General features: G+C 61.1%; 1 protein-coding gene across 1 annotated transcript; it reads right to left on the minus strand.

Annotated features, from left to right (window-relative positions):
- Positions 1-65: 65 nt before the first annotated feature.
- On the minus strand, positions 66-22,223 carry BCAM (basal cell adhesion molecule (Lutheran blood group)). The gene is made up of 15 exons (XM_065419979.1): positions 22,163-22,223; positions 11,249-11,376; positions 10,573-10,789; positions 9,901-9,971; positions 9,606-9,702; positions 8,984-9,166; positions 6,378-6,502; positions 6,042-6,198; positions 5,067-5,182; positions 4,536-4,677; positions 3,323-3,450; positions 2,017-2,155; positions 1,765-1,803; positions 467-614; positions 66-219 (listed from the first exon to the last, which is right to left on the minus strand). The coding sequence occupies exons 1-15, from the start codon at positions 22,221-22,223 to the stop codon at positions 66-68; spliced, it is 1,905 nt and encodes a 634-aa protein (XP_065276051.1).
- Between the last annotated feature and the right edge of the window lie 473 nt (positions 22,224-22,696).

Raw genomic sequence — 22,696 nt, forward strand, 5'->3', positions numbered from 1 at the left:
GCCCCCCCACCTCAGGCCTTCCCTTCCCTCCCGCTGCCCACCCAGGGCCCTCCACCCATCTCACCTCATGCTGCCCCCAGCAGTGCCCCCCGGCTCACCTCGTGGCCCCCATCGCCCCCCCCACCGCCCCCGCTCGGGCTCAGCAGCCCCGTCTGCTCATTCCGTTTGTCCGTCTTCATCTCCACAGCCGGGTCCTCCGCGCCGCCTTCCTTGGGTGTCCTGCGGGATGGATGGAGGGTGAGCCCCGTGGGGTGCAGACAGACGGGGGACAAGGGAAACAGAGGGGGTGGGCATGGGGGGGCTCATACAGGGATATCTGCCCCCCCGGCAGGGGGAGGGAGAGGGGGAGGAAGGTTCTCAACAATCCCCCCCCCACCCCAGGGCAGGTGTTCCCACGCTGTATGCAGTCGAGGGGGGAAGGGTGTTCTGGTGGGGGAGGGCTGTGGGAGTTGGGGGTGTCACTCACAGTGATCTCTTCTCCCCCGCCCCACAGTGCAGGTGTCCCCGGCGCTGCATGCAGTAAAAGAAGCCGACGATGAGCAGGAGCAGCAGGACACAGACCACGACAGCCACAACCGCAGCACCACTGCCACCCTGGGGCTCAGAGCCCCCCACTGCGGGGAGAGAGGGGGAGGTGAGCCCGGACGCCGGGTCCCCTACGCTCCCCCCCCCCACACGCTGCTGCCCCCTGGGGCTCAGAGCCCCCCACTGCGGGGAGAGAGGAGGAGGTGAGCCCGGACGCCGGGTCCCCTACGCTCCCCCCCGACACACGCTGCTGCCCCCTGGGGCTCAGAGCCCCCCACTGCGGGGAGAGAGGGGGTGGTGAGCCTGGATGCCTGGGTCCCCTACGCTCTCCCCCCCCAGCAGTGCTGCCCCCTGGGGCTCAGAACCCCCCACTGTTGGAAAGGGGGTGAGCCCGGACGCCTGGGTCCCTGTGATTGCTAACCCAGGCCGCAATGATAGGGGAGCCTGCTTAGCCCATTCTGACACCAGGAGGGAGACATGTGATTACGGATCAGACCCAGCTGGGGAGAAGCAGGCCAAGGAGGTTCCTATAGCAGGAAGGCCTGAGGGCGATGAGCAGGGGGCCGAAGGGTCTATGCAGCCCCATGCACGGCCGATCCCCAAGAGAGGCCAGGCGAGCGCAGCCTGTGACGGATGCTGGGACCAGGCCAAGGTAGGAGTCGCAGGGGGATCTGACAGGCTGTGGCTGGAACACAAGAGCCGAGAGGACCTGGGGCTACCTGACCACGCGCGTGAGGACAATGGCTGGTGGGCCCAGATCGGGGTCACAGGCCTGGCCCTCGGGCCCCATGACTTTGGGGTTTCGTTTGGACTCTGTTCCTGGGGAAGGAGCAAGGCGCCAAGTGCCCCGGCTGGACGGGGGGTGATGGAGACAGACCAGGATGCCCAGGTGCACACCAGTGACTAAACCGTCTAGAGTCCCCTACACATGCTCCCCCGCCCCCCAGGGATCAGAGAGCCCCACTGCGGGGAGACAAAGGGGTCCCGTCTTTGCCCCACGTCCACCTGGGCAGTTCTGGGCTTGGCACCCAATAGGGTTAAACACCCACCTGTTCGGAGCACAGGGTCCCCTGGGCAGCATGAACGAGAGGGAGAAGGGGATTAGTGGGGGCAGGACCCCCAGAACCCCCTGGGGCTCCAGCACTGGGACTCCACCCCCATGGTGCCAGACACTGCCTGGGGGGCACAGCTGCTTCAGGCATCACCCCCCAACCAGCCCCATGGGAAAGGGGCACTCACCTGCCGGGGGGGAAGAGGAGGGGGTAGCTGCTGGGGGTTCTGCCACGGGAGGGAAAGACAGACAGACAGGTCAGTGCCCAGATGGAGAGATGCCCCCTCACCTCCCAATTACCTCCTGCTCTGTTTCCCTGCTACCCCTTCCTGACCCCCACCCCGCTGCCCCACCTTGACCACCCCTGTCCCCCCCGCTACCTGCCCCCATTCATCTCCCCAGATCTCCCCCCTGCAGCCCTGATCCCACCCCCCACTCACCGATCTCCAGGGTGAAGTTCTGCGTGGCCTCCCCAAACCGGTTCCTGGCCTGGCACCAGATCCCGGACTTGGCCAGTGCCGCTGTCACCTCCACCATCACCTCGCTCGTCACCCGGTTCCCCGTGCCACTCACCACCGGCTGAGGGGAGACAGGGGCAGTGAGGGACCCTCTCCCAGCTCTGGACACGGCCCTGTGGGGACCCTGCCCCTCTGGGGGTGTCTGCGCTGCTCGCTGGCACCGGGCCTGTGGACTCGCTGTTTCCAAGCCCCGAGCGTCACAGCCGCGCAGCCCTTCTCCTCAGGGCTGCAGCGTAACCTGCGTCCACGCTGTGGGGTTTGGACCCTCACAGCCTGCGACGGGGGCTCTCCCCCACCCCCAGCAGAGCCCTAGGACCTGGGTCCCGAGCACTCGCTGACCCGAGTCAGACCGGTTTGTGTGTGGACAGAAGCAGGGGCTTGGGCTCAAACCTGAGTCACAGCCCAGGCTCAGTGGGCCGTGTAGACACACCTTTGGGGGCAGGTACACATCCCAGCACCAGGGGGCCCAGATCCTCCCTGCTGCCCCCCAGCTCTATGCACCTCCCCCAACTCCTCTGCCCCCCAAGTGCCCCTCCCCTTTGGGGCTCTTCCTGCCCTGCTGCCCTGTCTGGCTGTGGGGCTCGGGGGGGGGGGGGGGGTCACTGGCAGTCACCCCGGGACGGAGCAGTAAATCAAGTGCCCACCTCCAGCACATATGGCCGGGGGGGCTCGAATTGTGCTGCCTCACACGGCTCTGTGTGCAGCACAGGGGGTGTCACCCCCACACGTGCCCTCTGCAAACACCGCCCCCGCCAGGCCGAGACCCGCTTCACAAGGGCTCTGCAGAGAGGCAGCGGGGGGTGGGGGGGCTGCGCTGCAGCAGTGAGACCTGGGTCCTGGGGGTGAGGGGGAAGGTCATGACCCCGGTGTGGCCACCCAGTGCTGCCCCCCCACCCGCCCCCGGTTCCCAGGCCCAGCTCGGTCACGAATGCTTGACTCCTCTGAAGCTGCCGACAGTGCAGCTGTCACTGGAGCAGCTGGGCCTGGGGGGGAGAGGGGAGCTCGCTGCCAGGGCGGGGAGCAGCCCAGGCTGGGGGGGGGTGTGTGCAGTGGGGGCACGCAGGAGGGGGCTGCTCTACAGGGACCGCCCCATTCTGTGCCCCCATACCCTCCCCACCACCCTGGGCCATGCTCCGAGACACACCCCTGCAGCATCCAACTCTGCCCTCCCTAGGTACCAGCCCCCTGAACCCCCCGCTGCACCTGGTCCCCTCCCCTGCCCCCTCACCTTCACCCCCGGCAGGCTCCAGCTGAGCTCCGGCTCGGGGTGTCCCACAGCGGAGCAGGTCAGGTGGATGCGCTGCCCCTCGGCCGGGAGCTGGTGCTGGGTCAGGCGCTCCTCCATCTCCGGCTTCCCTGGGGAAGGGGCAAAGTCAGAGAAGGGGACATCCCCTGGGCCCCACGTCAACTCTGCCCCCCCAGCTCCCTGCACCCAGGGACCCCCCGCTGGCCCCAGAGACATGCCCCCTGCTCCCTTGCCACTGCTCCTCCCCAGGTACCAGCCCCCAGCTGCCCTGGCACGGACCCCTCCCATGCTGCCACCTGGCATCCCCTCCACTCCAGTTCCTGACCCCAGGGAGCCCCACCATGCATCCCCAGGTTCCTGGACACCCCCAACCCTGCCCCTCTCCCTGGGCATCACTGCCCCCTGTCCCATAAGGGGACACCCCAGGGCCCTGCACCCCCCAGCCTGGAATACCCCCCCCCCCCCCGCCACAGCACCCAGACACTCCAGGGCTCCCCAGACACAGCCCCCTGCTGTATGGTTCTGAGCCGGGGCCTGTCCCTGTCACCCCCTGGGGGGATACAGGACAACCAGCTGCGTCCGGCACAGCAGGGCAGGCGGGGGGCGAGGAGAGGCTAGAACTGATAAGTCTGAATGGACAAGTCTGCGCCCACAATGCTCCATGGCTGGACATGGAGGATCAGAAGTCTACACGGAGGCGGCGGAGATGCCGGAGCACATGTCTGGAGGGTGGATTCTTGGTCTGACGCTCCTGCCCACACGGGCTCTGCCAATGCTCGACGGTACCAGGTGACCCTCCGTGTGTTCCCTGATGCTCTCACCCCCTGGGCCCCATCCCGTCTGTCAGGGGTGTGAAAAATCCAGCTCCTCAGCGCACGGCTTTGCTGGCAAACGCCCCCATCCCCCGGTGTAGATGCGGCCGCGCTGCTGCCGGCATCGCTAACGTCCTTGCAGGAGGTGGTGCGGCTCTGCCGTCAGCCTTACGCTGCGTCCACACTGGGGGCTCTGCCCAGAGAGCGACGCGGCGCTAGCTGCCCTGCTGGAGACGAGGCCTTGGGAATTCAACGTTGATTTGAATAGGCCGTGCTGCGTAGACCCTACAGATCTGCCACCCTAGCCCCTGTACTGCCATCCCATGCCCTGTCCCAGCTGGGGGGCATGCCCCACATCTGTGCACCAGGGGGGAGCTCCGTACCTTCCACGGTAACCTGGACGGTCTGGTCCCGCTGCAGCCCCGGCACGCTGGGCACGGAGGCCTCGCAGGTGTAAGTGCCGGCCATGTGGTACGAGACCGAGTGCAGGGTGTGGGTGCCACCGTGAGCCACTCGCTCCTTGCCCTGCAATGAGAGAGGACACTAGGGGGCGCTGTGCTGCACAGAGCAGGGTGGGTGCTCAGTAGGGGGCGCTCTGCCCTGGCTGTCAGTGCTGGCTCCAATGCCCCCATGTGGTACTAGGGGTGCTATGTGGCAGGGAGTGGGGTGGGGGCTCAGTAGGAGCAGGTTCCCCAAAATCAGCTCTTATCCAGAAAAATCAGTTTGTGAGATTTCTGCCTCATTTCACCCCAGAGGCGGCTGCATCTCAGTGCCAGGCGAGGGATCCCTGTATAAACAGCCCCCGCACCCCACCCCAGAGGTGGCTGCATCTCAGTGCTGGGGGGAGGGTCCTTGTATAAACAGGCCCCTCTGTAGGGCCTGCCGATACCTAGTCGAGCCCCGGTGGATCTCACCTTCCTCCACGCCAGTTTGGGGGGCTGGGAGCCCTGTCCGGAGCAGGTGAGTGTGACGTCTCCACCCAGGGGCACTGTCACTCGTCTGCCTGGGTGCAGGGTCAGGGGGTCCAGGTCTGTTGGGGGGAGAGAGGGGCAGGGATGCACTAAGCTGTATTGCAGAAAGCTCCTCAAAGCATACCCCCTCCCTTCCCTGTGTGAGCATCCCAAGCCAGCTCCCTGGGGCATTCATGCCACCCCTTCCCTCTCACTCCCTGGGGCACTCACACCAACCCCCCCATGTCAACTGTATCTCCCAGCAGCCCCTGGGGCACTCACAGTGTGGGGGGGAGAGGAGGGGATGGTGTATCTCCCAGCAGCCCCTGGGGCACTCACAGTGGCGGGGGGGGGGGGGGGAGAGGAGGGGATGGTGTATCTCCCAGCAGCCCCTGGGGCACTTACAGTGGCGGGGGGCGGGGAGAGGAGGGCATGGTGTATCTCCCAGCAGCCTCTGGGGCACTCACAGTGGCGGGGGGGGGGGGGGAGAGCAGGGGATGGTGTATCTCCCAGCAGCCCCTCACAATTGGCGTGGGTGGGGAGGGGGGATGGCGTATCTCCCAGCAGCCCTTGGGGCACTCACAGTGGGGGTGGGGGGATGAGGGGAGGGCGTATCTCCCAGCAGCCCCTGGGGCACTCATGGGGTGGGGGGGGGGGAAGAGGAAGGGATGGTGTATCTCCCAGCAGCCCCTGAGGCACTCACAATTGGCATGAGTGGGGAGGGGGGATGGTGTATCTCCCAGCAGCCCCTGGGGCACTCCCAGTGGGGTGGGGGGAGAGGAGGGGAGGGCGTATCTCCCAGCAGCCCCTGGGGCACTCCCAGTGGGGGGGGGGAGAGGAGGGGAGGGCATATCTCCCAGCAGCCCCTGGGGCACTCCCAGTGGGGGGGGGGGGAGTGGAGGGGAGGGCGTATCTCCCAGCAGCCCCTGGGGCACTCACAGTTGACGTGGATGATCACCTCCTTCTCCAGCTGCACCTCGGGGGGGCTGTCAAAGTCCAGCACCTGGCACCGGTAGGTCCCGCTGTTGGCCCTGGAAACGCTGGGCAGGGTCAGGACCCCGTCCTGCTTGGTGGCCAGTTCCATGGCCTCGGAGGCCTGGGGGGATGGGGAGGTGTTCAGGGCAGTCCGGTATCCCTCCCTGGGCTCAGCCCCATGGGGCCCGGGCACCCCCTCCACTCCCACAGGGCTCAGCTGCCCGGGGAAACCTGGTATCTCCCACCCCTGGGGCCTGGGCAGCCCGGTATCCCCCGTCCGAGGCTGGGCACCACCAGTACCTGCACCCGGTAGAAGATGTACTCCGGCTCGGGCTGCCCATCCCCCCGGCACCGCAGCCGCACGTCGTCCCCCTCCTTGATCACCAGGGGAGACTCCAGCAGGAACTCCACGTTCTCCGTGAAATCTTGGGACAAGGGGGGTCAAAGGTCATGAGTTAACACCCCTACCCCCAGTGGGGGAGTGGGGGGTTACGGGGCAGCAGCAGGAGTGCGAGTGTGTGACCGAGTACAAGCAAGGAAGCGTTTCTGCACATGCAATAGCCTCTTTCACAGACCCCGAGGCCAGAAGGGGCCCCTGTGACCATCTGGTCTGACCCCCGGCATAGTGCGGGCCAGAGACCTGCCCCCAAATTGTTCCTGTGGCTGAGTTCCCAGGAAACAGCCTGTCTTGGTTTAAAAATCAGCCGTGACAGAGAATCCACCACAGCCCCGGTAGGTTGTTCAATCCTGAACTCTGCACATTTCTGTCTGAATTTGTCTAGCTGCAGCTTCCAGCCGCTGGGGCGTGTCAGACCTTCCCCTGCCCAACTGAAGAGCCCGCTAGCAAATATTTGTTCCCCAGGTAGAGACTTGGACTGGGATCACGTCACCCCTTCGCCTTCTCTCTGTGAGGCTAAATAGCCTTGAGTTCTGAGGCAATCACTACAAGGCAGGTTTTCTGACCCTTTCATCGTTCTCTGGCTCTTCTCTGACTCCCTCCAATCGACCAACATCTTCCTGGACCCAGGATCCTAGCAGTGGTTAGAGGGAAAATAACCTCTCTACTCCTACTGGCGGTTTCCTGTTTACGCCTCCCAGGATTGCAGGAGCTCTTTTGGCCACAGCTTCGCAGCGGGAGCTCGCGTTCAGCTGCTTATCCGCCCCCAAAATCTTTTTCAGAGTCGTTGCTTCCCAGCACCCTCCCATAAGGATGGCCGAGATTCCCAGATGTGTGCACTGACATTTCGCCATAGTTAAATGCATATTGTTTGCTGGCGCCCAGCTTACCGAGTGAGCTGGATTTCTCTGACTCAGTGACCCGTCCTCTTCAGTATTTACCACTCCCCCAATTTTTGTGTCATCCGCAAACTTTATCTGGCAGGATTTTGTTTTCTTCCAGGTCACTGATAAAAATGTGAAATAGCGCAGGGCCAAGAACAGACCTCTGCAGGCCTCACTGGAAACCCACCAGCTCGAGGACAATTCCCCATTTAGTTACGTTTTGTGATCGATCAGTTAGCCAGTTTTTAATCCAGCTAATGTGCGCTATGTTCATTTTCTATCTTTCTAGATTTGTAATCAGAACGTCCTGTGGTACCAAGCCAAAATCCTTACAGAAGTCTAAGTCCATCACGTCAACACTGTTATCTTGAGCAATCGGACTTGTCATCTCATCAAAAACAGATACCAAGTTAGCTTGACAGGATCTATATTCCATAGACCCCTGATGATTCATATTAACTACATCACCCTCCTTTAATTCCTTGTTAATCGAGTCCTCTATCAGCTGCTCTGTTATCTTGCCCAGGATCAAGGTCAGGCTGTCAGGCCTATAACTACCTGGATCATCCTGTTTACCCTTTTTAAAAACTGGCACAACCTTTTCTTTCTTCCAGTCTTTTGGAACTTCCCCGAGGCTCCAGACTTATTGAAAATCAACATTAACAGCAGCTCCTTTAAACTCTGGGATGAGACTTATCTGGTTCTGCTGACTTGAAAGGTCTAACCTTAGTAGTTTTTGTTTAACATCCTTCAGAGATACTAGTGGAATGGAAAGAATGTTATTACCATGTGATAAGGTATAATCTGTTTTATCCCCAAATACAGAGCAGAAATCTACTGCGCACGTCTGTGTTTTCTGCATTATTAGTGATCATTCTACCATTTCCATATAGTAACAGACCAATACCATTGTCAGGATTAGTTTGTTCCTAATACATTTTTTAAAACTCATAATTGTCCTTAACTCTGCTGGCCACAGATGTCTCCTAGCATCCCTTCACTTCCCCTATCAATTTTCTACAATTCCTAACTTCTGATTTATATTCATTCCTATCAATGTCCCCTTTCTTCCATTTATACTTATATATATAAATTTTATAGCTGCCTTTTATTTCCCCTCTAAACAAGATTGGTTTTTTAACCAGCACAGCTTTCTTCCTCAGTTGTGGAATTGTGGTTTTTGGGCATCGCGTAAGGTGTTCTTAAATTATTCCTCTGTTTCTGTGCAGCAGTTGCAAGATGCTTGTGCAAAGGCTTTTGCACAAGAGTCCCATCATGCACATACACCAGGAAGAGCCAATGGCATGCGTGTGAGTGGAGAGACTGCAGGCCAGGGCTGCATTCACAGCACTATGTCATGCTGAATGTCTCACAGACGGTACTGGCTGAACTGGTGCTTCTGCGCACAAGCGTGTGCAAGGTCTGTGTCCCTGCACATGGCTGTGCAAGGCTGGGGGAGGTTTCCAGTCTTGGTGTGTGTGTCAGGGTTAGTGCCCATGCAAGCCTAGTGTCCCTGCGTGTGCACACAAACACACTCGTGCAAGGCTAGCATCCTCGTGCACATGCCATACCCGTGCCGGCGCACTCAGTACTGCCAGTGTCCCGGGGGTGCGAGGGTTACTCACAGTGCAGCACGAGGCGGAAGCGCTCTGAGGTGGTGTTGCCCACCTGCCCCTGGGGCAGCGGGTACTGGACCAGGCACTGGAACTGGGCATCCTTGTCGGCCTTGCTGGGGCGCAGATAGAGGGTGCTGGACACAGACTGCAGCCCTGAGGCCTCCTTCACGGAGCGAGACACCACGTACATGTCTGGGGGGAGAGCAGAGGGGTCAGGATGGGGGTCAGCGCGGGGGGGACGAGAACACAGCACAGAGCGCACAGGGGTCAGTGTGGGGTGGGGGCCGAGAACACAGGGGTCAGCGCAGGGCGGGGGGGACAAGAGCACAGGGGTCGGCGTGGGGCAGGGAGCGCAAAGGTCAGGGCGGGGGGGGGACAAGAACACAGGGGTCAGCATGGGGGGGGGGACATGGGAGCACAGGGGCCGGCATGGGGCAGGGAGCGCAGAAGTCAGGGCGGGGGGAGGGGAGAGCAAGGGCAGCACAAGTAGGAGTTTGGGGAACGCGGCTGTTGGGGAGGCAGGCAAGGGGCAGGCCGGGGGGGGGGGGGGGTCCCGGCAATCAGGCAGGGGAGAGCCAGAGGGGCCAGGCAGCAGCGGGGGCGGGGACGGGGGGGAAGTTGTCTCTGTTACCGTCATTGCGTTCAATGGGGGCTTCCAGGTGGGCCCCATCCTTGAACCAGCTGATGGTGGGGGCGGGGTTGGCGTTCCGGCTGCTGCAGGTGGCGATCTGGGCACAGACACATGACATCACTCCCAGCACAGCCCCTCCCACAGCTGGGGGAGCGGGGGTCGCTGCGGGCTGGGGACCCCAGTTCCAGAGTGCTGGGTCTGAGTGACCCTAATGAACTGTGGGACCCGACCCCCACCCAGGGAAGGGCCCCCGCTCCCCCAGCTTGGCACCACCCCGTCCGCTGGGTCGCCTCACCTCTGACGCCGACCGCTCCATCACGGACAGGATCCCGGGGTTAGCTGTGAGCTCCGGGGGCTCGGGGGGTTCTGTGGGGAGGAGAGCGAGCGAGCGTGAAAACAGAACCGAACCACGCCGGGCCAGGCTGCTGCACAGAACCAGGCCGGACCAGGCTAGGCCCAGAGTGCCCGGGGGGGAGGGGGAGGAAAACAGGTTCAGGGAGTGGGCGCGTGTGCAAAGGCCCACGTGCACCACAGAACCCTGCCGGGGATGGGGCTGCAGGGCGAGGGTCAATCGACTCCTGCCCCATGGAGGCACGAGCAGCCTGGGCCGCAGGGTCACACATGCAGGTGGACATGCGAGGGGCTGGCGTGCAAGGCCCATTCCCTGTAGCAGCCATGTCCCTGCACCCACACACAAGCGAGTGGGCCTGCCTCAGCGAGCTCGGCCAGAGGCAGCTGCATCCATGGAGCCAGCCCCACCTAGCGAGCAGGGGTCTCGCACGAGGGGCAGAGGCTGGCTGGGATGGAATGGGGGGCTGAGGAAAGGGGGCCCAGTCCCAAGGAAGGGGGAAGATTAGAGGTGTGGGGGCAGCGAAGGAGGTGCAGGGCCAGCAGGGGGAGGGTGTCTACCGCCAGCCTGGGAGGGGAAGCTGGGGGGCGCAGGGCGCATGGGGGGGGGGTCTCTCACCGTACACCCGGAGCTGGGCCACCCCCTCGGCGCTGCCTGCGGCCCCCGCTGTCACCTGGCAGGAGAAGGCCCGCTCGTCGCTCACGTCGGCCTTCAGCAGGACCAGGCTGAGATCGGACTCCATGTTGACACGGTCTGAGTACTCGGTGCCCTGGTCCACCCCCCCGCGGCCCCCCTCACTGTAAGCCACACGCCGCCGCTCCCCGTCCCGGTCCGTCTGGGGGGAGGGGAACAGAGTTAGTGACTCCCCCCTTGCACAAGCATGTGTGGGATTCACCCCAACGCCCCCTCCTCGCATACATGTGTGAGAGAGTCACCCTCAATACTCTCCCTTGCACACACGTGTGTGGGATTCACCCCCAACACCTCCCTCGCACATGCATGTGTGGGACACCCCCTTTGCAGCCCCCTCTCATACACACACACAGTATTCGTCCCCGCACTCATGTCACATCCATTCCCCCCCACCATAGGATTCTCACACCCCCTTTGAGCACAATTGGATTCACACCCACAGCCCCCCCAGGCAGTAGCACAACCCCCATCATGTACAGCGAGACACATGTACCCCTCCCCCCTTGCCCCCCCGAGCGAGGATTCACACCAGCCCCCCATGACACCCTCCCCCCGAGTCACACTCCCCCCGCCACTCGCACGCGCGTGCCAGGATACTCACGATGAACCATTCCACCAGGCGGGCATCAGGCGACCCGGTGATACTGTGCGTGCAGGGGATGGTGACCGGGGATCCCAGCAGCACCTCGACCTGCGCTGGCACTGAGATCTGCACCACGGCCAGGCAGCCTGGGGGGCAGGATGGGGGACGACGAGTGAGACGGGGCCCATAGTTCCCACAGGGCCAAGAGCACCCCTGGATGCTCCCTCTGGCCCAATATGGCCCCTCCCACCCCCAGGCCAACACCCCTCCCCATGGCTCCTTATCCCCCTCCTCCGGTCCCAGAGAACCAATAACACCCCTATGGCTTGGTATCCTCACGCCCCCTTCCATCCCTCACAGTCCTGCCCCCGGAGCTCTGCAGATCTCAGGAGCTGGGGGATGGGTGAGGGGTGGGAGGAATGGGGGGAATGGGGTGAGAGGAGGGAGCAGGGGCAGAGGAAGTGGGAGGTTAAGGGGGGTGAAGGGAGGTGTGTAGGGGGAGTTAGGGGGTGAAGGGGGGTAAAGGGGGGCAAAGGGAGGTGTGTAGGGAGTTGGGGGCTAAGGGGAGAGAAGGGAGGTGTGAAGGGAGTGGGGGGTATGACGCATGGCTAAAAAGGGTTAAACATCCTGCAAAGTAAATAACCCACTGAAGACATGTGGGGAGATAATGTTTGTGTTTTTGTGTAAGCTGCTCTTAAAAATTCCCAATGATGGAGTTTCCACAACCTCCCTAGGTAATTTATTCCAGTGTTTAACCACCCTGACAGTTAGGAAGTTTTTCCTAATGTCCAACCTAAACCATCCTTGCTGCAATTTAAGCCCATTGATTCTTGTCCTGTCCTCAGCGGTTAAGAAGAACAATTTTTCTCCCTCCTCCTTGTAACAACCTTTTATGTACTTGAAAACCGTTATCATGTCCCCTCTCAGGCTTCTCTTCTGCAGACTAAACAAACCCAATTGTTTCAATCTTCCCTCATAGGTCATGTTTTCTAGACCTTTAATCATTTTTGTTCCTCTTCTCTGAACTTTCTCCAATTTGTCCACATCTTTCCTGAAATGTGGCGCCCAGAACTGGACACAATACTCCAGTTGAGGCCTAATCAGCACGGAGTAGAGCGGAAGAATTACTGCTTGAGTCTTGCTTACAACACTCCTGTTAATACATCCCAGAATGATGTTTCCTTTTTTTGCAACAGCGTTACACTGTTGACTCATATTTAGCTTGTGGTCCACTATGACCCCCAGATCCCTTTCCGCAGTACTGCTTCCTAGGCAATCATTTCCCATTTTGTACGTGTGCAACTGGTTGTTCCTTCCTAAGTGGAGCACTTTGCATTTGTCCTTATTGAATTTCATCCTATTTACTTCAGACCATTTCTCTGGTTTGCCCAGATCATTTTGAATTTTAATCCTATCCTCCAAAGCACTTGCAACCCCTCCCAGCTTGGTATCGTCCGCCAACTTTATAAGTGTATTCTCTATGCCATTATCTAAATCATTGATGAAGATATTGAACAGAACCGGACCCAGAACTGATCCCTATGGGACCCCACTCATTATGCCCCTCCAGCATGACTGCAAACCACTGCTAACTACTCTCTGGGAACGGTTTTCCAGCTAGTTTTGCACCCACCTTATAGTAGCTCTATCTAGGTTGTATTTCCCTAGTTTGTTTATGAGCAGGTCATGCGAGACAGTATCAAAAGCCTTACTAAAGTCAAGATATACCACATCTACCACTTCCCCCCATCTACAAGGCTTGTTACCCTGTCAAAGGAAGCTATCAGATTGGTTTGATACGATTTGTTCTTGACAACTCCATGCTGACTGTTATTTATCACCTCATTATCTTCTAGATGTTTGCAAATTGATTGCTTAATTATTTGCTCCATTATCTTTCCAGGTACAGAAGTTAAGCTGACTGGTCTGTAATTCCCCGGGTTGTCCTTATTTCCCTTTTTATAAATGGGCACTAGATTTGCCCTTTTCCAGTCTTCTGGAATCTCTCCTGTCTTCCATGACTTTTCAAAGATAATCGCTAATGGCTCAGATATCTCCTCAGTCAGCTCCTTGAGTATTCTAGGATGCATTTCATCAGGCCCTGGTGACTTGAAGACATCTAGCTTGTCTGAGTAATTTTTGACTTGTTCTTTCCCTATTTTAGACTCTGATCCTACCTCATTTTCACTGACATTCACTATGTTAGACGTCCAATCGCCACCAACCTTCTTGGTGAAAACCGAAACAAAGAAGTCATTAAGCACCTCTGCCATTTCCACATTTTCTGTTACTGTTGTGGAAGTAGAGATACTGTCTTTCCCCCCTCATTGAGTAACGGAACTACTCTGTCCTTGATCTTCCTCTTGCTTCTAATGTATTTGTAGAATGTTTTCTTGTTTTCTTTTATGTCCCTAGCTAGTATGATCTCGGTTTGTGCCTTGGCTTTTCTAATTTTGTCCCTACATACTTGTGTTATTTGTTTATATTCATCCTTTGTAATTTGACCGAGTTTCCACTTTTTGTAGGACTCTTTTTTGAGTTTTAGATCATTGAAGATCTCCTGGGTAAGCCAGGGTGATCTCTTGCCATACTTCCTGTCTTTCCTACGCAGTGGGATAGTTTGCTCTTGTGCCCTTAATAATGTCTCTTTGAAAAACTGCCAACTGTCTTCAATTGTTTCTCCCCTTAGACCTGCTTCCCATGGGATTTTACCTACCAATTCCCTGAGTTTGCTAACGTCGCCTTCTTGAAATCCATTGTCTTTATTGTGCTGTTCTCCCTCCTACCATTCCTTTGAATCATGAACTCGACCATTTCATGATCACTTTCACACAAGCTGCCTTCCACTTTCAAATTCTCAACCAGTTCCTCACTATTTGTCAAAATCAAACCTAGAACAGCCTCCCCCCAGAAGCTTTCTCCATCTTCTGAAATATGGCCTTATGTTAATTCGTTTAGCTAAGAACCGGTGATAGACTCCTTCAAAGTCATCCTGAATCCCTTTTGTTCTGCACGGAAATCCCAACGTGTCCAAGACGACATGAAATTGTATGAAAGATCCTTGGGTCCTGATTCTGCTTAAGCTTCATCAGGGGAAGTTTGAGTCGCAAGACTGAGGTCCCAGCAGGAGTGCCGCCAGCTTTTCTGCCGCCCTAGGTGGCGGAAGGTCCTGCCCCCGAAATGCCACCCCCCACAGAGGTAGGCCTAGGGCGCTACAATTTGGGGGGCAGCAACCGCGGCGGTATTTCGGCAGCGGGACCTTCCGCCGCCTCTGTGGGGGGCGGCATTTCGGGACGGGACCTTCCTCCACCTAGGGCGGCAGAAAAGCTGGCGGCGCTCCTGCATAAACCAGTCACAGGAAATAAATGGTCCTGAACCTGTGTCTACTAGGGGCAAGGATTTGCCTATGGAGGGTTTTTCCAAATGTTTGTCTGAGGAAGATGGCTGTTTATCTGTGCAAAGAAGCAGTGCATATGTGAAAGAAATTTCAGAGTGTCCATCTGGTATCTCAGAAGTGAATCTGGCATTAGATAGGGCTCAGGAAGATGTTTCTCTAGAGCAAATTAAAGCTGGTGATCAGGTTAAAGCCCTAACTGAGGAAGGAAGGGGGACATTCTTGGTGAGCAATATACTGTTGGCTAGTAAAGCTTGGGAAAGTCAGCCTGACCCAGGTAAAAGTGATGTGCTTACAGCAGGTCAGTGTAATAAGACACTATTTGTGGAAAACAGCCGTTTATCTGTTAAGGGAGGGGAAGGCAAAGAGAGTTTAGATGAGCACAATTCTCCACACTGGTAACAGGTAAGGTGCAGGGATACTCATGTTCCACTAACCCTAACCCTTCCCAGACTGCTGATTAGACAAAGCCATCAGCTCCCAAGGCTGCCTACGCTCATCCAGGTGGCTCCCCACTAGGACCCCGGTCACAGGGTGGGTAAAGGGGGGAGAAGGGAGGTGTGATTGGAGTGGGGGGGAGTTAGGGGGAGAAGGGAGGGGCGAAGGGAGTGGGATGGAATTAAGGGGAGAAGGGAGGGGGCAAAGGGAGTGGGATGGAATTAGGGGGAGAAGGGTGGGGGTGAAGGGAGTGGGGAGTTAGGGGGAGTGGGGGAGAGTTAGGGGGAGAAGGGAGGGGCGAAGGGAGTGGGGGGTTAGGGGGAGAAGGGAGGGGGCGAAGGGGGCAGTGGGAGGAGCGGGGGGAGGTGGGGAAGCAGCGTCAGCCGGCAGCAGCTGTTTGAGATTCCAGGCCGGTCCGGCTAAGCTGGGTCTTTGTTTCAGGATAAAACCCCAAGGGGGGGGGGGGGGGGATCCGGCACAGACAAGTGCCAGAAACGCTCAGTGCCAGGGACATGCTGGGAGAGACAGACCCTGGGGGCGGGGGGAGACAGAAAGACAGACCCTGGGGGCGGGACAGACAGAGGGAAGTGACCCAGGTGGGACAGAGGTATCACCAGGATGCAGGGAGATTATGGGCTGGAGAGGCAGGGAACCCCCCCCCCCCCCCCCCGGCACTGAGGTGGGGGAGGGGGGCATGGGCAGGCACTTGCCACAGGTGGAGGGGGGACCCTTGACTTGTTTTCCTGCCTGGAAGTGGCTGGTGATGAGAGGTTTGCCTGGGGTGAGAGGCCGTGCGACAGGGGCCTCGCACTGGCTGGGCATGTAACACACACAGGAACGCTAACACACTCACAGGTTTGCAGACAGACACACACGCTGGCCTGCACACCCTGTGCCCTCCTAACCCTGTCACACACACAATTCAGCCCCACATTGCTGGCAGGACACACTAGCCAAGCGCCAGAGGGCCAGCTCCCCCCCTCACACACACACACATACCAGCCATTGCATACTCAAGCACTCACACGCCCACTCAAAGATTTGCACTCACACACTCCCACGCACACCCCTCCGGCTGTAGACTCCCAGGTGTGTTTACACGCTCAGGCTTGCACAGGGAAACGCACCTGCATGCAGGCGTTAAAACGACCCCTGCTCGGATACAATTGCATGCACTCTCCCCAACTCCTCCTAAGAGCCCCACTCTGCACCCCCATCTCCAGAGACCGGTCCAGCTGGGACCCAGGCTCCCAGATTGGTGCTCGGACCCTGCCCCTCATGTGCAGCTAGAACAGTGGTAAGAGCGAATCCCAGGGCATGGATCTATGGGGGCGCAGACCCCACGGCACTCAGGGGCAGGGGGGCTAGGGGGACAAGTCCTGGTTCTAGCGGCTAGGGTTATGAACCCATAGCACTTGGGGGAAGGGGGGGGCTGGATCTCAGTGCTAGTGCATGGGGGAGGGGTATGGGGGGGATGGGAGGTAATTTTTGCTGTTCTTGCAACAAACCTGCAGGGGAGCTGGGCTGGGACTTCAGTGGTGTTGGTGAGAAATGGGGGTGGGTGTTTTCCAGACACTTTATTTTTCTCCCCTTTGTTCCCCTCCTCTGTCTGTCTCATCCCCCCACCCCCACCCCCACCCCACCTCACCCCGCCAGCTGAGACCCTACCTCCATCCGTCTGGGCTCAGGCTGGGCGGCTGCTGGCGATTGGGGGACCAGTGACAGATTAGCCTCGTTAGCAGAGCCCCCACTGGGGGACAGGACGGTGACAGCTGCTGCCATGGAGGCCATGAAGCAAAGGCCCTGGCCAATGCCAGACCCGAGCTATGGGGCCAGAGGAGGGCTATGAGGTGGGGGCAGGGACACACACACCCCCCGCTCCTGCCCCACACAGTGAGGGGGGTCTGGATAAATCCCAAACTCTGCCTTCCCTATAACAAAGGGCATCAGGGATGGGAACCCAGGAGTCCTGGTTCCCAGCCCCTCCCCTCCCACTCTAACCCACTAGACCCCCAGCCTGGAAAGAACCCAGGAGTCCTGGTTCCCAGCCCCTCCCCTCCCATTCTAACCCACTAGACCCCCAGCCCGGAAAGAACCCAGGAGTCCTGGTTCCCAGCCCCTCCCCTCCCACTCTAACCCACTAGACCCCCAGCCCAGAAAGAACCCAGGAGTCCTGACTCCACCTCCCCAGCTCTCCCCACGAGGCCTCTGCTCTGACAGATACTTTCCCCATCTGGTTTCAGAGCCCACCCCTGGGGGGGGGGGGGTTCTTCCCTTTAATTCCCCGAGAAAGTGCTCCCCGCGTTCCCTCTGGGCTCCAGACACGGGTGGATTAGGCCCCCTCCCAGGGGGACCACCCTGGGGCCCTGGTTGGGCCGAGGTGTGGAAGGGTCTATGGGCCCAGAGAATGGGACTCCAGACACCCCTGCCCATGGGGGCTCCCGTGTCTCCGGAGCCCTGGGGAGGAAGGGGTTACAGGCCAGGCAGGAAGGAGCTGGGAGCAGATTAAACAGTAACAGGTGCTGCTGACCCAGGGAGCAGCTGTCACTGCCTGAACCCGAGCTGGGCAGCAGGAGCTGAGGCTGGGGTGGGGAGCAGGAGCTGGGACCCTCCTGCCCCCTGCACAGAGTGGGGCACATTCCCTCCACCACACACAGACAGGGGACTGGGATGGGCGTCTACTTCCACCCGTGTGCCAGGGGCCCAGCCAGCCTATCTACGCACAGGCAAAGAGGCACATTGGTGCATGTGTGTGCCAAGGGCCCAGACAGCCCTATCCAGACATGCGCCGAGGGGCACAGGACACACTCAGTGGTGCATGCGTGTGCACAGGACCCAGGGTGCACTCGACCCATCCGTGTGCGAGGGGAGGGCTCGGGACACGCTCCTGTGCGTGCATCCAGCCAAGGGCACAGCCTGCCATCCATGCGACCCGCCCAGTGGCACTGGCATCCTGGGAAGGATTCTCCGCTCCCTACTCTCCATGTCTGTTCATTGCACCAGCTCCACCCCCAGCCCAGGGTCTCCCCCCTACCCTGGCTCCCCCCCTCGGCCTGTGCTGCCGTGAGAAAGTCCAGGTCCAAGGCCTGGCTATGAATAGCATTGCCCAGCCCCGAAGTCCCAGAGCAGCTAGAAATAACCCTGGCGAAGGACTTTCCTACTATCTGTCCGGGGGGTGGGGTGTGTGTGTGTGTCTCTGTGTGCGCGCAGAGTGGGACTGTTTATCTGCTGCTCCCAGGACCACAGAGTGCATGGCATGGCACGCAGCCCTGCAGTCATGCCCAGCTACCCTGGCTAATTAACATGGGGAGCCCCGGGCGGGCGCCTCTGCCAGACAGAGCTACAGACGTCCAGACCCACGGGGACTGGCAGCAAGGAGCAGAGAGAGGGGCTGGGGGCCAAGACTCCTGGGGTCTCTCCCCAGCTCTGGGAGGGGAGTGGGGTCTGGTGGCTTGCTGTGGGGACAGGGCTGGGGCACAGGACTCCTGGGTTCTCTCCCTGGCTCTGGGAGGGAATTCGGGTCTGCTGGGTTAGTGAGGGGGGCAGGGCTGGGGGCCAGGACTCCTAGGTTCTCTCCCCCACTGTTCAGAGGAGGGGCTGTGCCCTGCACTGCAAAAACAACCAGGGAAAGATGAGAGCTGGGGAGAGGGAGCCAGGCGGGTGGGGGGGCAGGTGCTGAGCAGCGAAGGGGATCCCTTGTGCAATGGGACCATGCTGGCAGGCACCTGAAACCTGTCTCCTACCCTCCCCCCAGGGCACAGAGCAGGGCAGGGAGCACGGCCCTGGGGGTGTGTGGAGGAGACCGGCGGGCTCCACTCAGACACACCTGGGCGATGTTATCAGGGCAGAGGCTGGAATGTGCCTGGCTGGGGGCGGGGAAGCGCCAGCTGGGGAGTCGCCTGCCCCTGCCTGAGAGCACCGAGTGGAGCCCCCCCCCCCCCCCCCCCGCTGATCTCGGTGCAGCCCCCCTGCAGTGCAGCCCCGCCCCCTTCCCAGGCCAGTCTCTGAGTGCACAGGCCCCCTCGCCCCACCGTCTGCACCGTGCAGCCACCCTCCAATCCCTCCCCAGGCTCGGCCTGGCCAATCTCAGCAGGCCTGCCCCGGCCGTGCCAAGGCACCAGCCCCGCCCGGCCGTGCCAAGGCACCAGCCCCGCCCGGCCGTGCCAAGGCACCAGCCCCGCCTGGCCGTGCCAAGGCACCAGCCCCACCCCGGCCGTGCCAAGGCACCAGCCCCGCCCGGCCGTGCCAAGGCACCAGCCCCACCCCAGCCGTGCCAAGGCACCAGCCCCACCCCGGCCGTGCCAAGGCACCAGCCCCGCCCGGCCGTGCCAAGGCACCAGCCCCGCCCGGCCGTGCCAAGGCACCAGCCCCGCCCGGCCGTGCCAAGGCAGCCTTCTCTCTCCCCCAAGGCCAGGTTGGTCTCCCTAGGCCACACTAAGTGTGGTTCTCCATGGAGAGTCTCCCATTTGCTCAGCCCTGGGGCTGGCCTGGGACCCAGTTGCTCTGTGCTGGGGCCAGGCTGGGGGAGAGGGGACCCCGTTTGCGCTGTGCCAGGGCGGGCGGGGTAGGGCTGCCAGACGCACTGAGCCCAGGAGGCTGGGAAAAGCTACTGCAGGGGCCAGGAATGCAGGCGGCAGGAGCAGAGCAAACAACGGGCTGGGGCATGTTTGGGTAGAGGTGGGCGGGGGAGGCAGCTCTGAACCCACCCCCCTCCAGGCATCCGTGCCTCATTCCAGCTCCTCCTCCCAGCATCCCACCCATCCACCTCCCTGACAGCTGCCAACGCTCATATCTGCCCACCCGTGCCAGCCCCCAGCGCCGCCAGCATACACAGAGCCCTGAGCCAGGGGGCGCGACCTCCGGCATTCCAGAAACCAGGGGGAGCCGGGCTGGGATGGGAGCCAGGACTGCTGGGTTCTACCCCCAGCTCTGGGAGGGGAGTGGGGCGTAGGGGGGGGGAGGGGAGTGGGGTGTAGGGGGTTAGAGGAGGTGGGGCTGGGAGCCAGGACTCCTGGGTTCTCTCCCCGGCTCTGGGAGGGGAGTGGGGTGTAGGGGGTTAGAGGAGGTGGGGCTGGGAGCCAGGACTCCTGGGTTCTCTCCCTGGTGCTGGGAGGGCAGTGGGGTGCAGTGGTTAGAGGGGGGGAGCTGGGAGCCAGGACTCCTGGGTTCTCTCCATGCTTTGGGAGGGGAGTGGGGTCTAGTGGTTAGAGCAGAGGGGGCTGGGAGCCAGGACTGCTGGGTTTTCTCCCCGCTCTGGTACAGGAGTTCATGGTGCATGCAGATGGGAGGGCAGTACCCCCCCCCCCCCACCTCCACACACACACACTAATCATTGTAGTGGCTTTTCTCAGCTTGTCACCTGGCTGGTGAGTGACTAAACACAAAGTCATTGCTCCCCAGAAATGTGCCAGGGCGGGGGGGGGGGGGGCGGTGCTGGAGGGTAAATGTTAAAAGGGCAGGTGGGGAGAAGAGTGGGGAGGGGGTGGGGAGAAGAGTGGGGAAGGGGTGAGGAAGGTTTGCAGCGGGAGAGGGGACATGGGGGGACTTGTGGGGGGAAGGGGAGGCAGGCTGAAGGGGCATAAGGGATGGGTGGGAGAGGGGGAGATCACACTAAATTCCCTTTCACCCTCCCAGACCCCTTTAAATTCCCCACTGCTTTCAAACCATTAATTAAAGGGGGGGGTCTCTCTAACAAGGGGCTCTTCCCCCCATCCAGAGCCAGCTCCAAAGATAAGGCTGAGCCATCAGCCCCCCAAACCCAGCCCCTCACCCTATACAACTACCACACATACAGCTCCCCCATACACCTCCTCCCTCCACACACTCCAGCCCCCACCCTACACAGCTACCCCTCCCCCTGCCCTCCCCACACACTCAGCCCCCCACCCTACTCAACTACCCCTCCCCAAATCCCAGCCCTCCATCCTACTCAACTACCCCTCCCCCTGCCCTCCCCACACCCCAGCCCCACACCCTACTCAACTACCCCTCCCCCTGCCCTCCCCACATCCCAGCCCCCACCCTACTCAACTACCCCTCCCCCTGCCCTCCCCACATCCCAGCCCCCCACCCTACTCAACTACCCCTCCCCCTGCCCTCCCCACACCCTACACAGCTACCCCTCCCCCTGCCCTCCCCACCCCAGCCCCCCACCCTACACAGCTACCCCTCCCCCTGCCCTCCCCACACCCCAGCCCCCCACCCTACACAGCTACCCCTCCCCCTGCCCTCCCCACACCCCAGCCCCCCACCCAACACAGCTACCCCTCCCCCTGCCCTCCCCACATCCTAGCCCCCCACCCTACTCAACTACCCCTCTCCCTGCCCTCCTCACATCCCAGCCCCCCACCCTACTCAACTACCCCTCCCCCTGCCCTCCCCACACCCCAGCCCCCCACCCTACTCAACTACCCCTCCCCCTGCCCTCCCCACCTCCCAGCCCCCCACCCTACTCAACTACCCCTCCCCCTGCTCTCCCCACACCCCAGCCCCCCACCCTACACAGCTACCCCTCCCCCTGCCCTCCCCACACCCCAGCCCCCCACCCTACACAGCTACCTCTCCCCCTGCCCTCCCCACATCCCAGCCCCCCACCCTATTCAACTACCCCTCCCCCTGCCCTCCCCACATCCCAGCCCCCCACCCTACTCAACTACCCCTCCCCCTGCCCTCCCCACATCCCAGCCCCCCACCCTACACAGCTACCCCTCCCCCCGCTCCTCTGACCCGGCTATGGGGAGAAGGGTCCTGCCAAGGGGGCTGAGCCTGGCAGGTGACTGTTACAGGGGTGGGGATTGTGCCCCCTGGCCCGGGCAGGGAGGGGCGGAGACGAGACCCGGGGAGCCCCTGCCGGGTGAGGAGGGGGCAGCCCAGGGCCGGGGGGGGGGCAGGCAGAGGGGCTCGCAGATGCCCCCTCCCATAATCCGAGACTAAAGTTCACATTGCGGGGGGGGAGCGCTGGGCAGCGCCTGCCCTGGGGCACGGGCTGGACGGCGGGACGCAGGGCGAGAGCCCGGGCAGCGAAGGGGCCTGAGGGTCCAGCGCCTGGGGCGGCCGGGGCGCACGGTGAGGGGCGCACGGAGCCCAGGTCCGGTGCCTACCTGGGCGACCGATCAGAGCCAGAAGCAGGAGGCCCCGCAGCGGGCAGCCGGACTGGCCCATGGTGTCCGCGGCCGCGAGAAACTGTAACTAACTCCCGGAGCCCGTCCCGGACTCCAGCCCCCCGAGCCCGGCTCGCCCCGCCCCCGAGCCCGGCTCGCTCCGCCCCCGACCCCCGGAGCCCGGCTCGCCCGGCCCCCAAACACCCACCTGCTCCAGAGAGGGCGGGGACTGCGGTCCCTGGGAGCCGGGACCCCGGGATAGAGACATCCCTGGGACCCCCACCCCACCAGGACCCCTGCAGCCCTCGCCACACCAGGGACCCCCGTCCCCTAAAGCACATTGGATCCCCTTCTCCCCAGCCAGCCCCACTCCCTGCCTTAGCCTGCCTCCCCCCTCGCCACTGCAGGGCCCTGCCCGTCTACCCATCTAACCCTCCAGCACCTCCTGTTGAATCCCGGCCGGAGCAAAGGGTGATAGCCATGCGTCAGGGTCTGCAGCAGGGGGATCGGAGCCGGCCACCGGAGCCAGGACTT

Source organism: Emys orbicularis, chromosome 20, assembly GCF_028017835.1.
Source record: "Emys orbicularis isolate rEmyOrb1 chromosome 20, rEmyOrb1.hap1, whole genome shotgun sequence".
Lineage (NCBI taxonomy): Eukaryota > Metazoa > Chordata > Testudines > Emydidae > Emys > Emys orbicularis.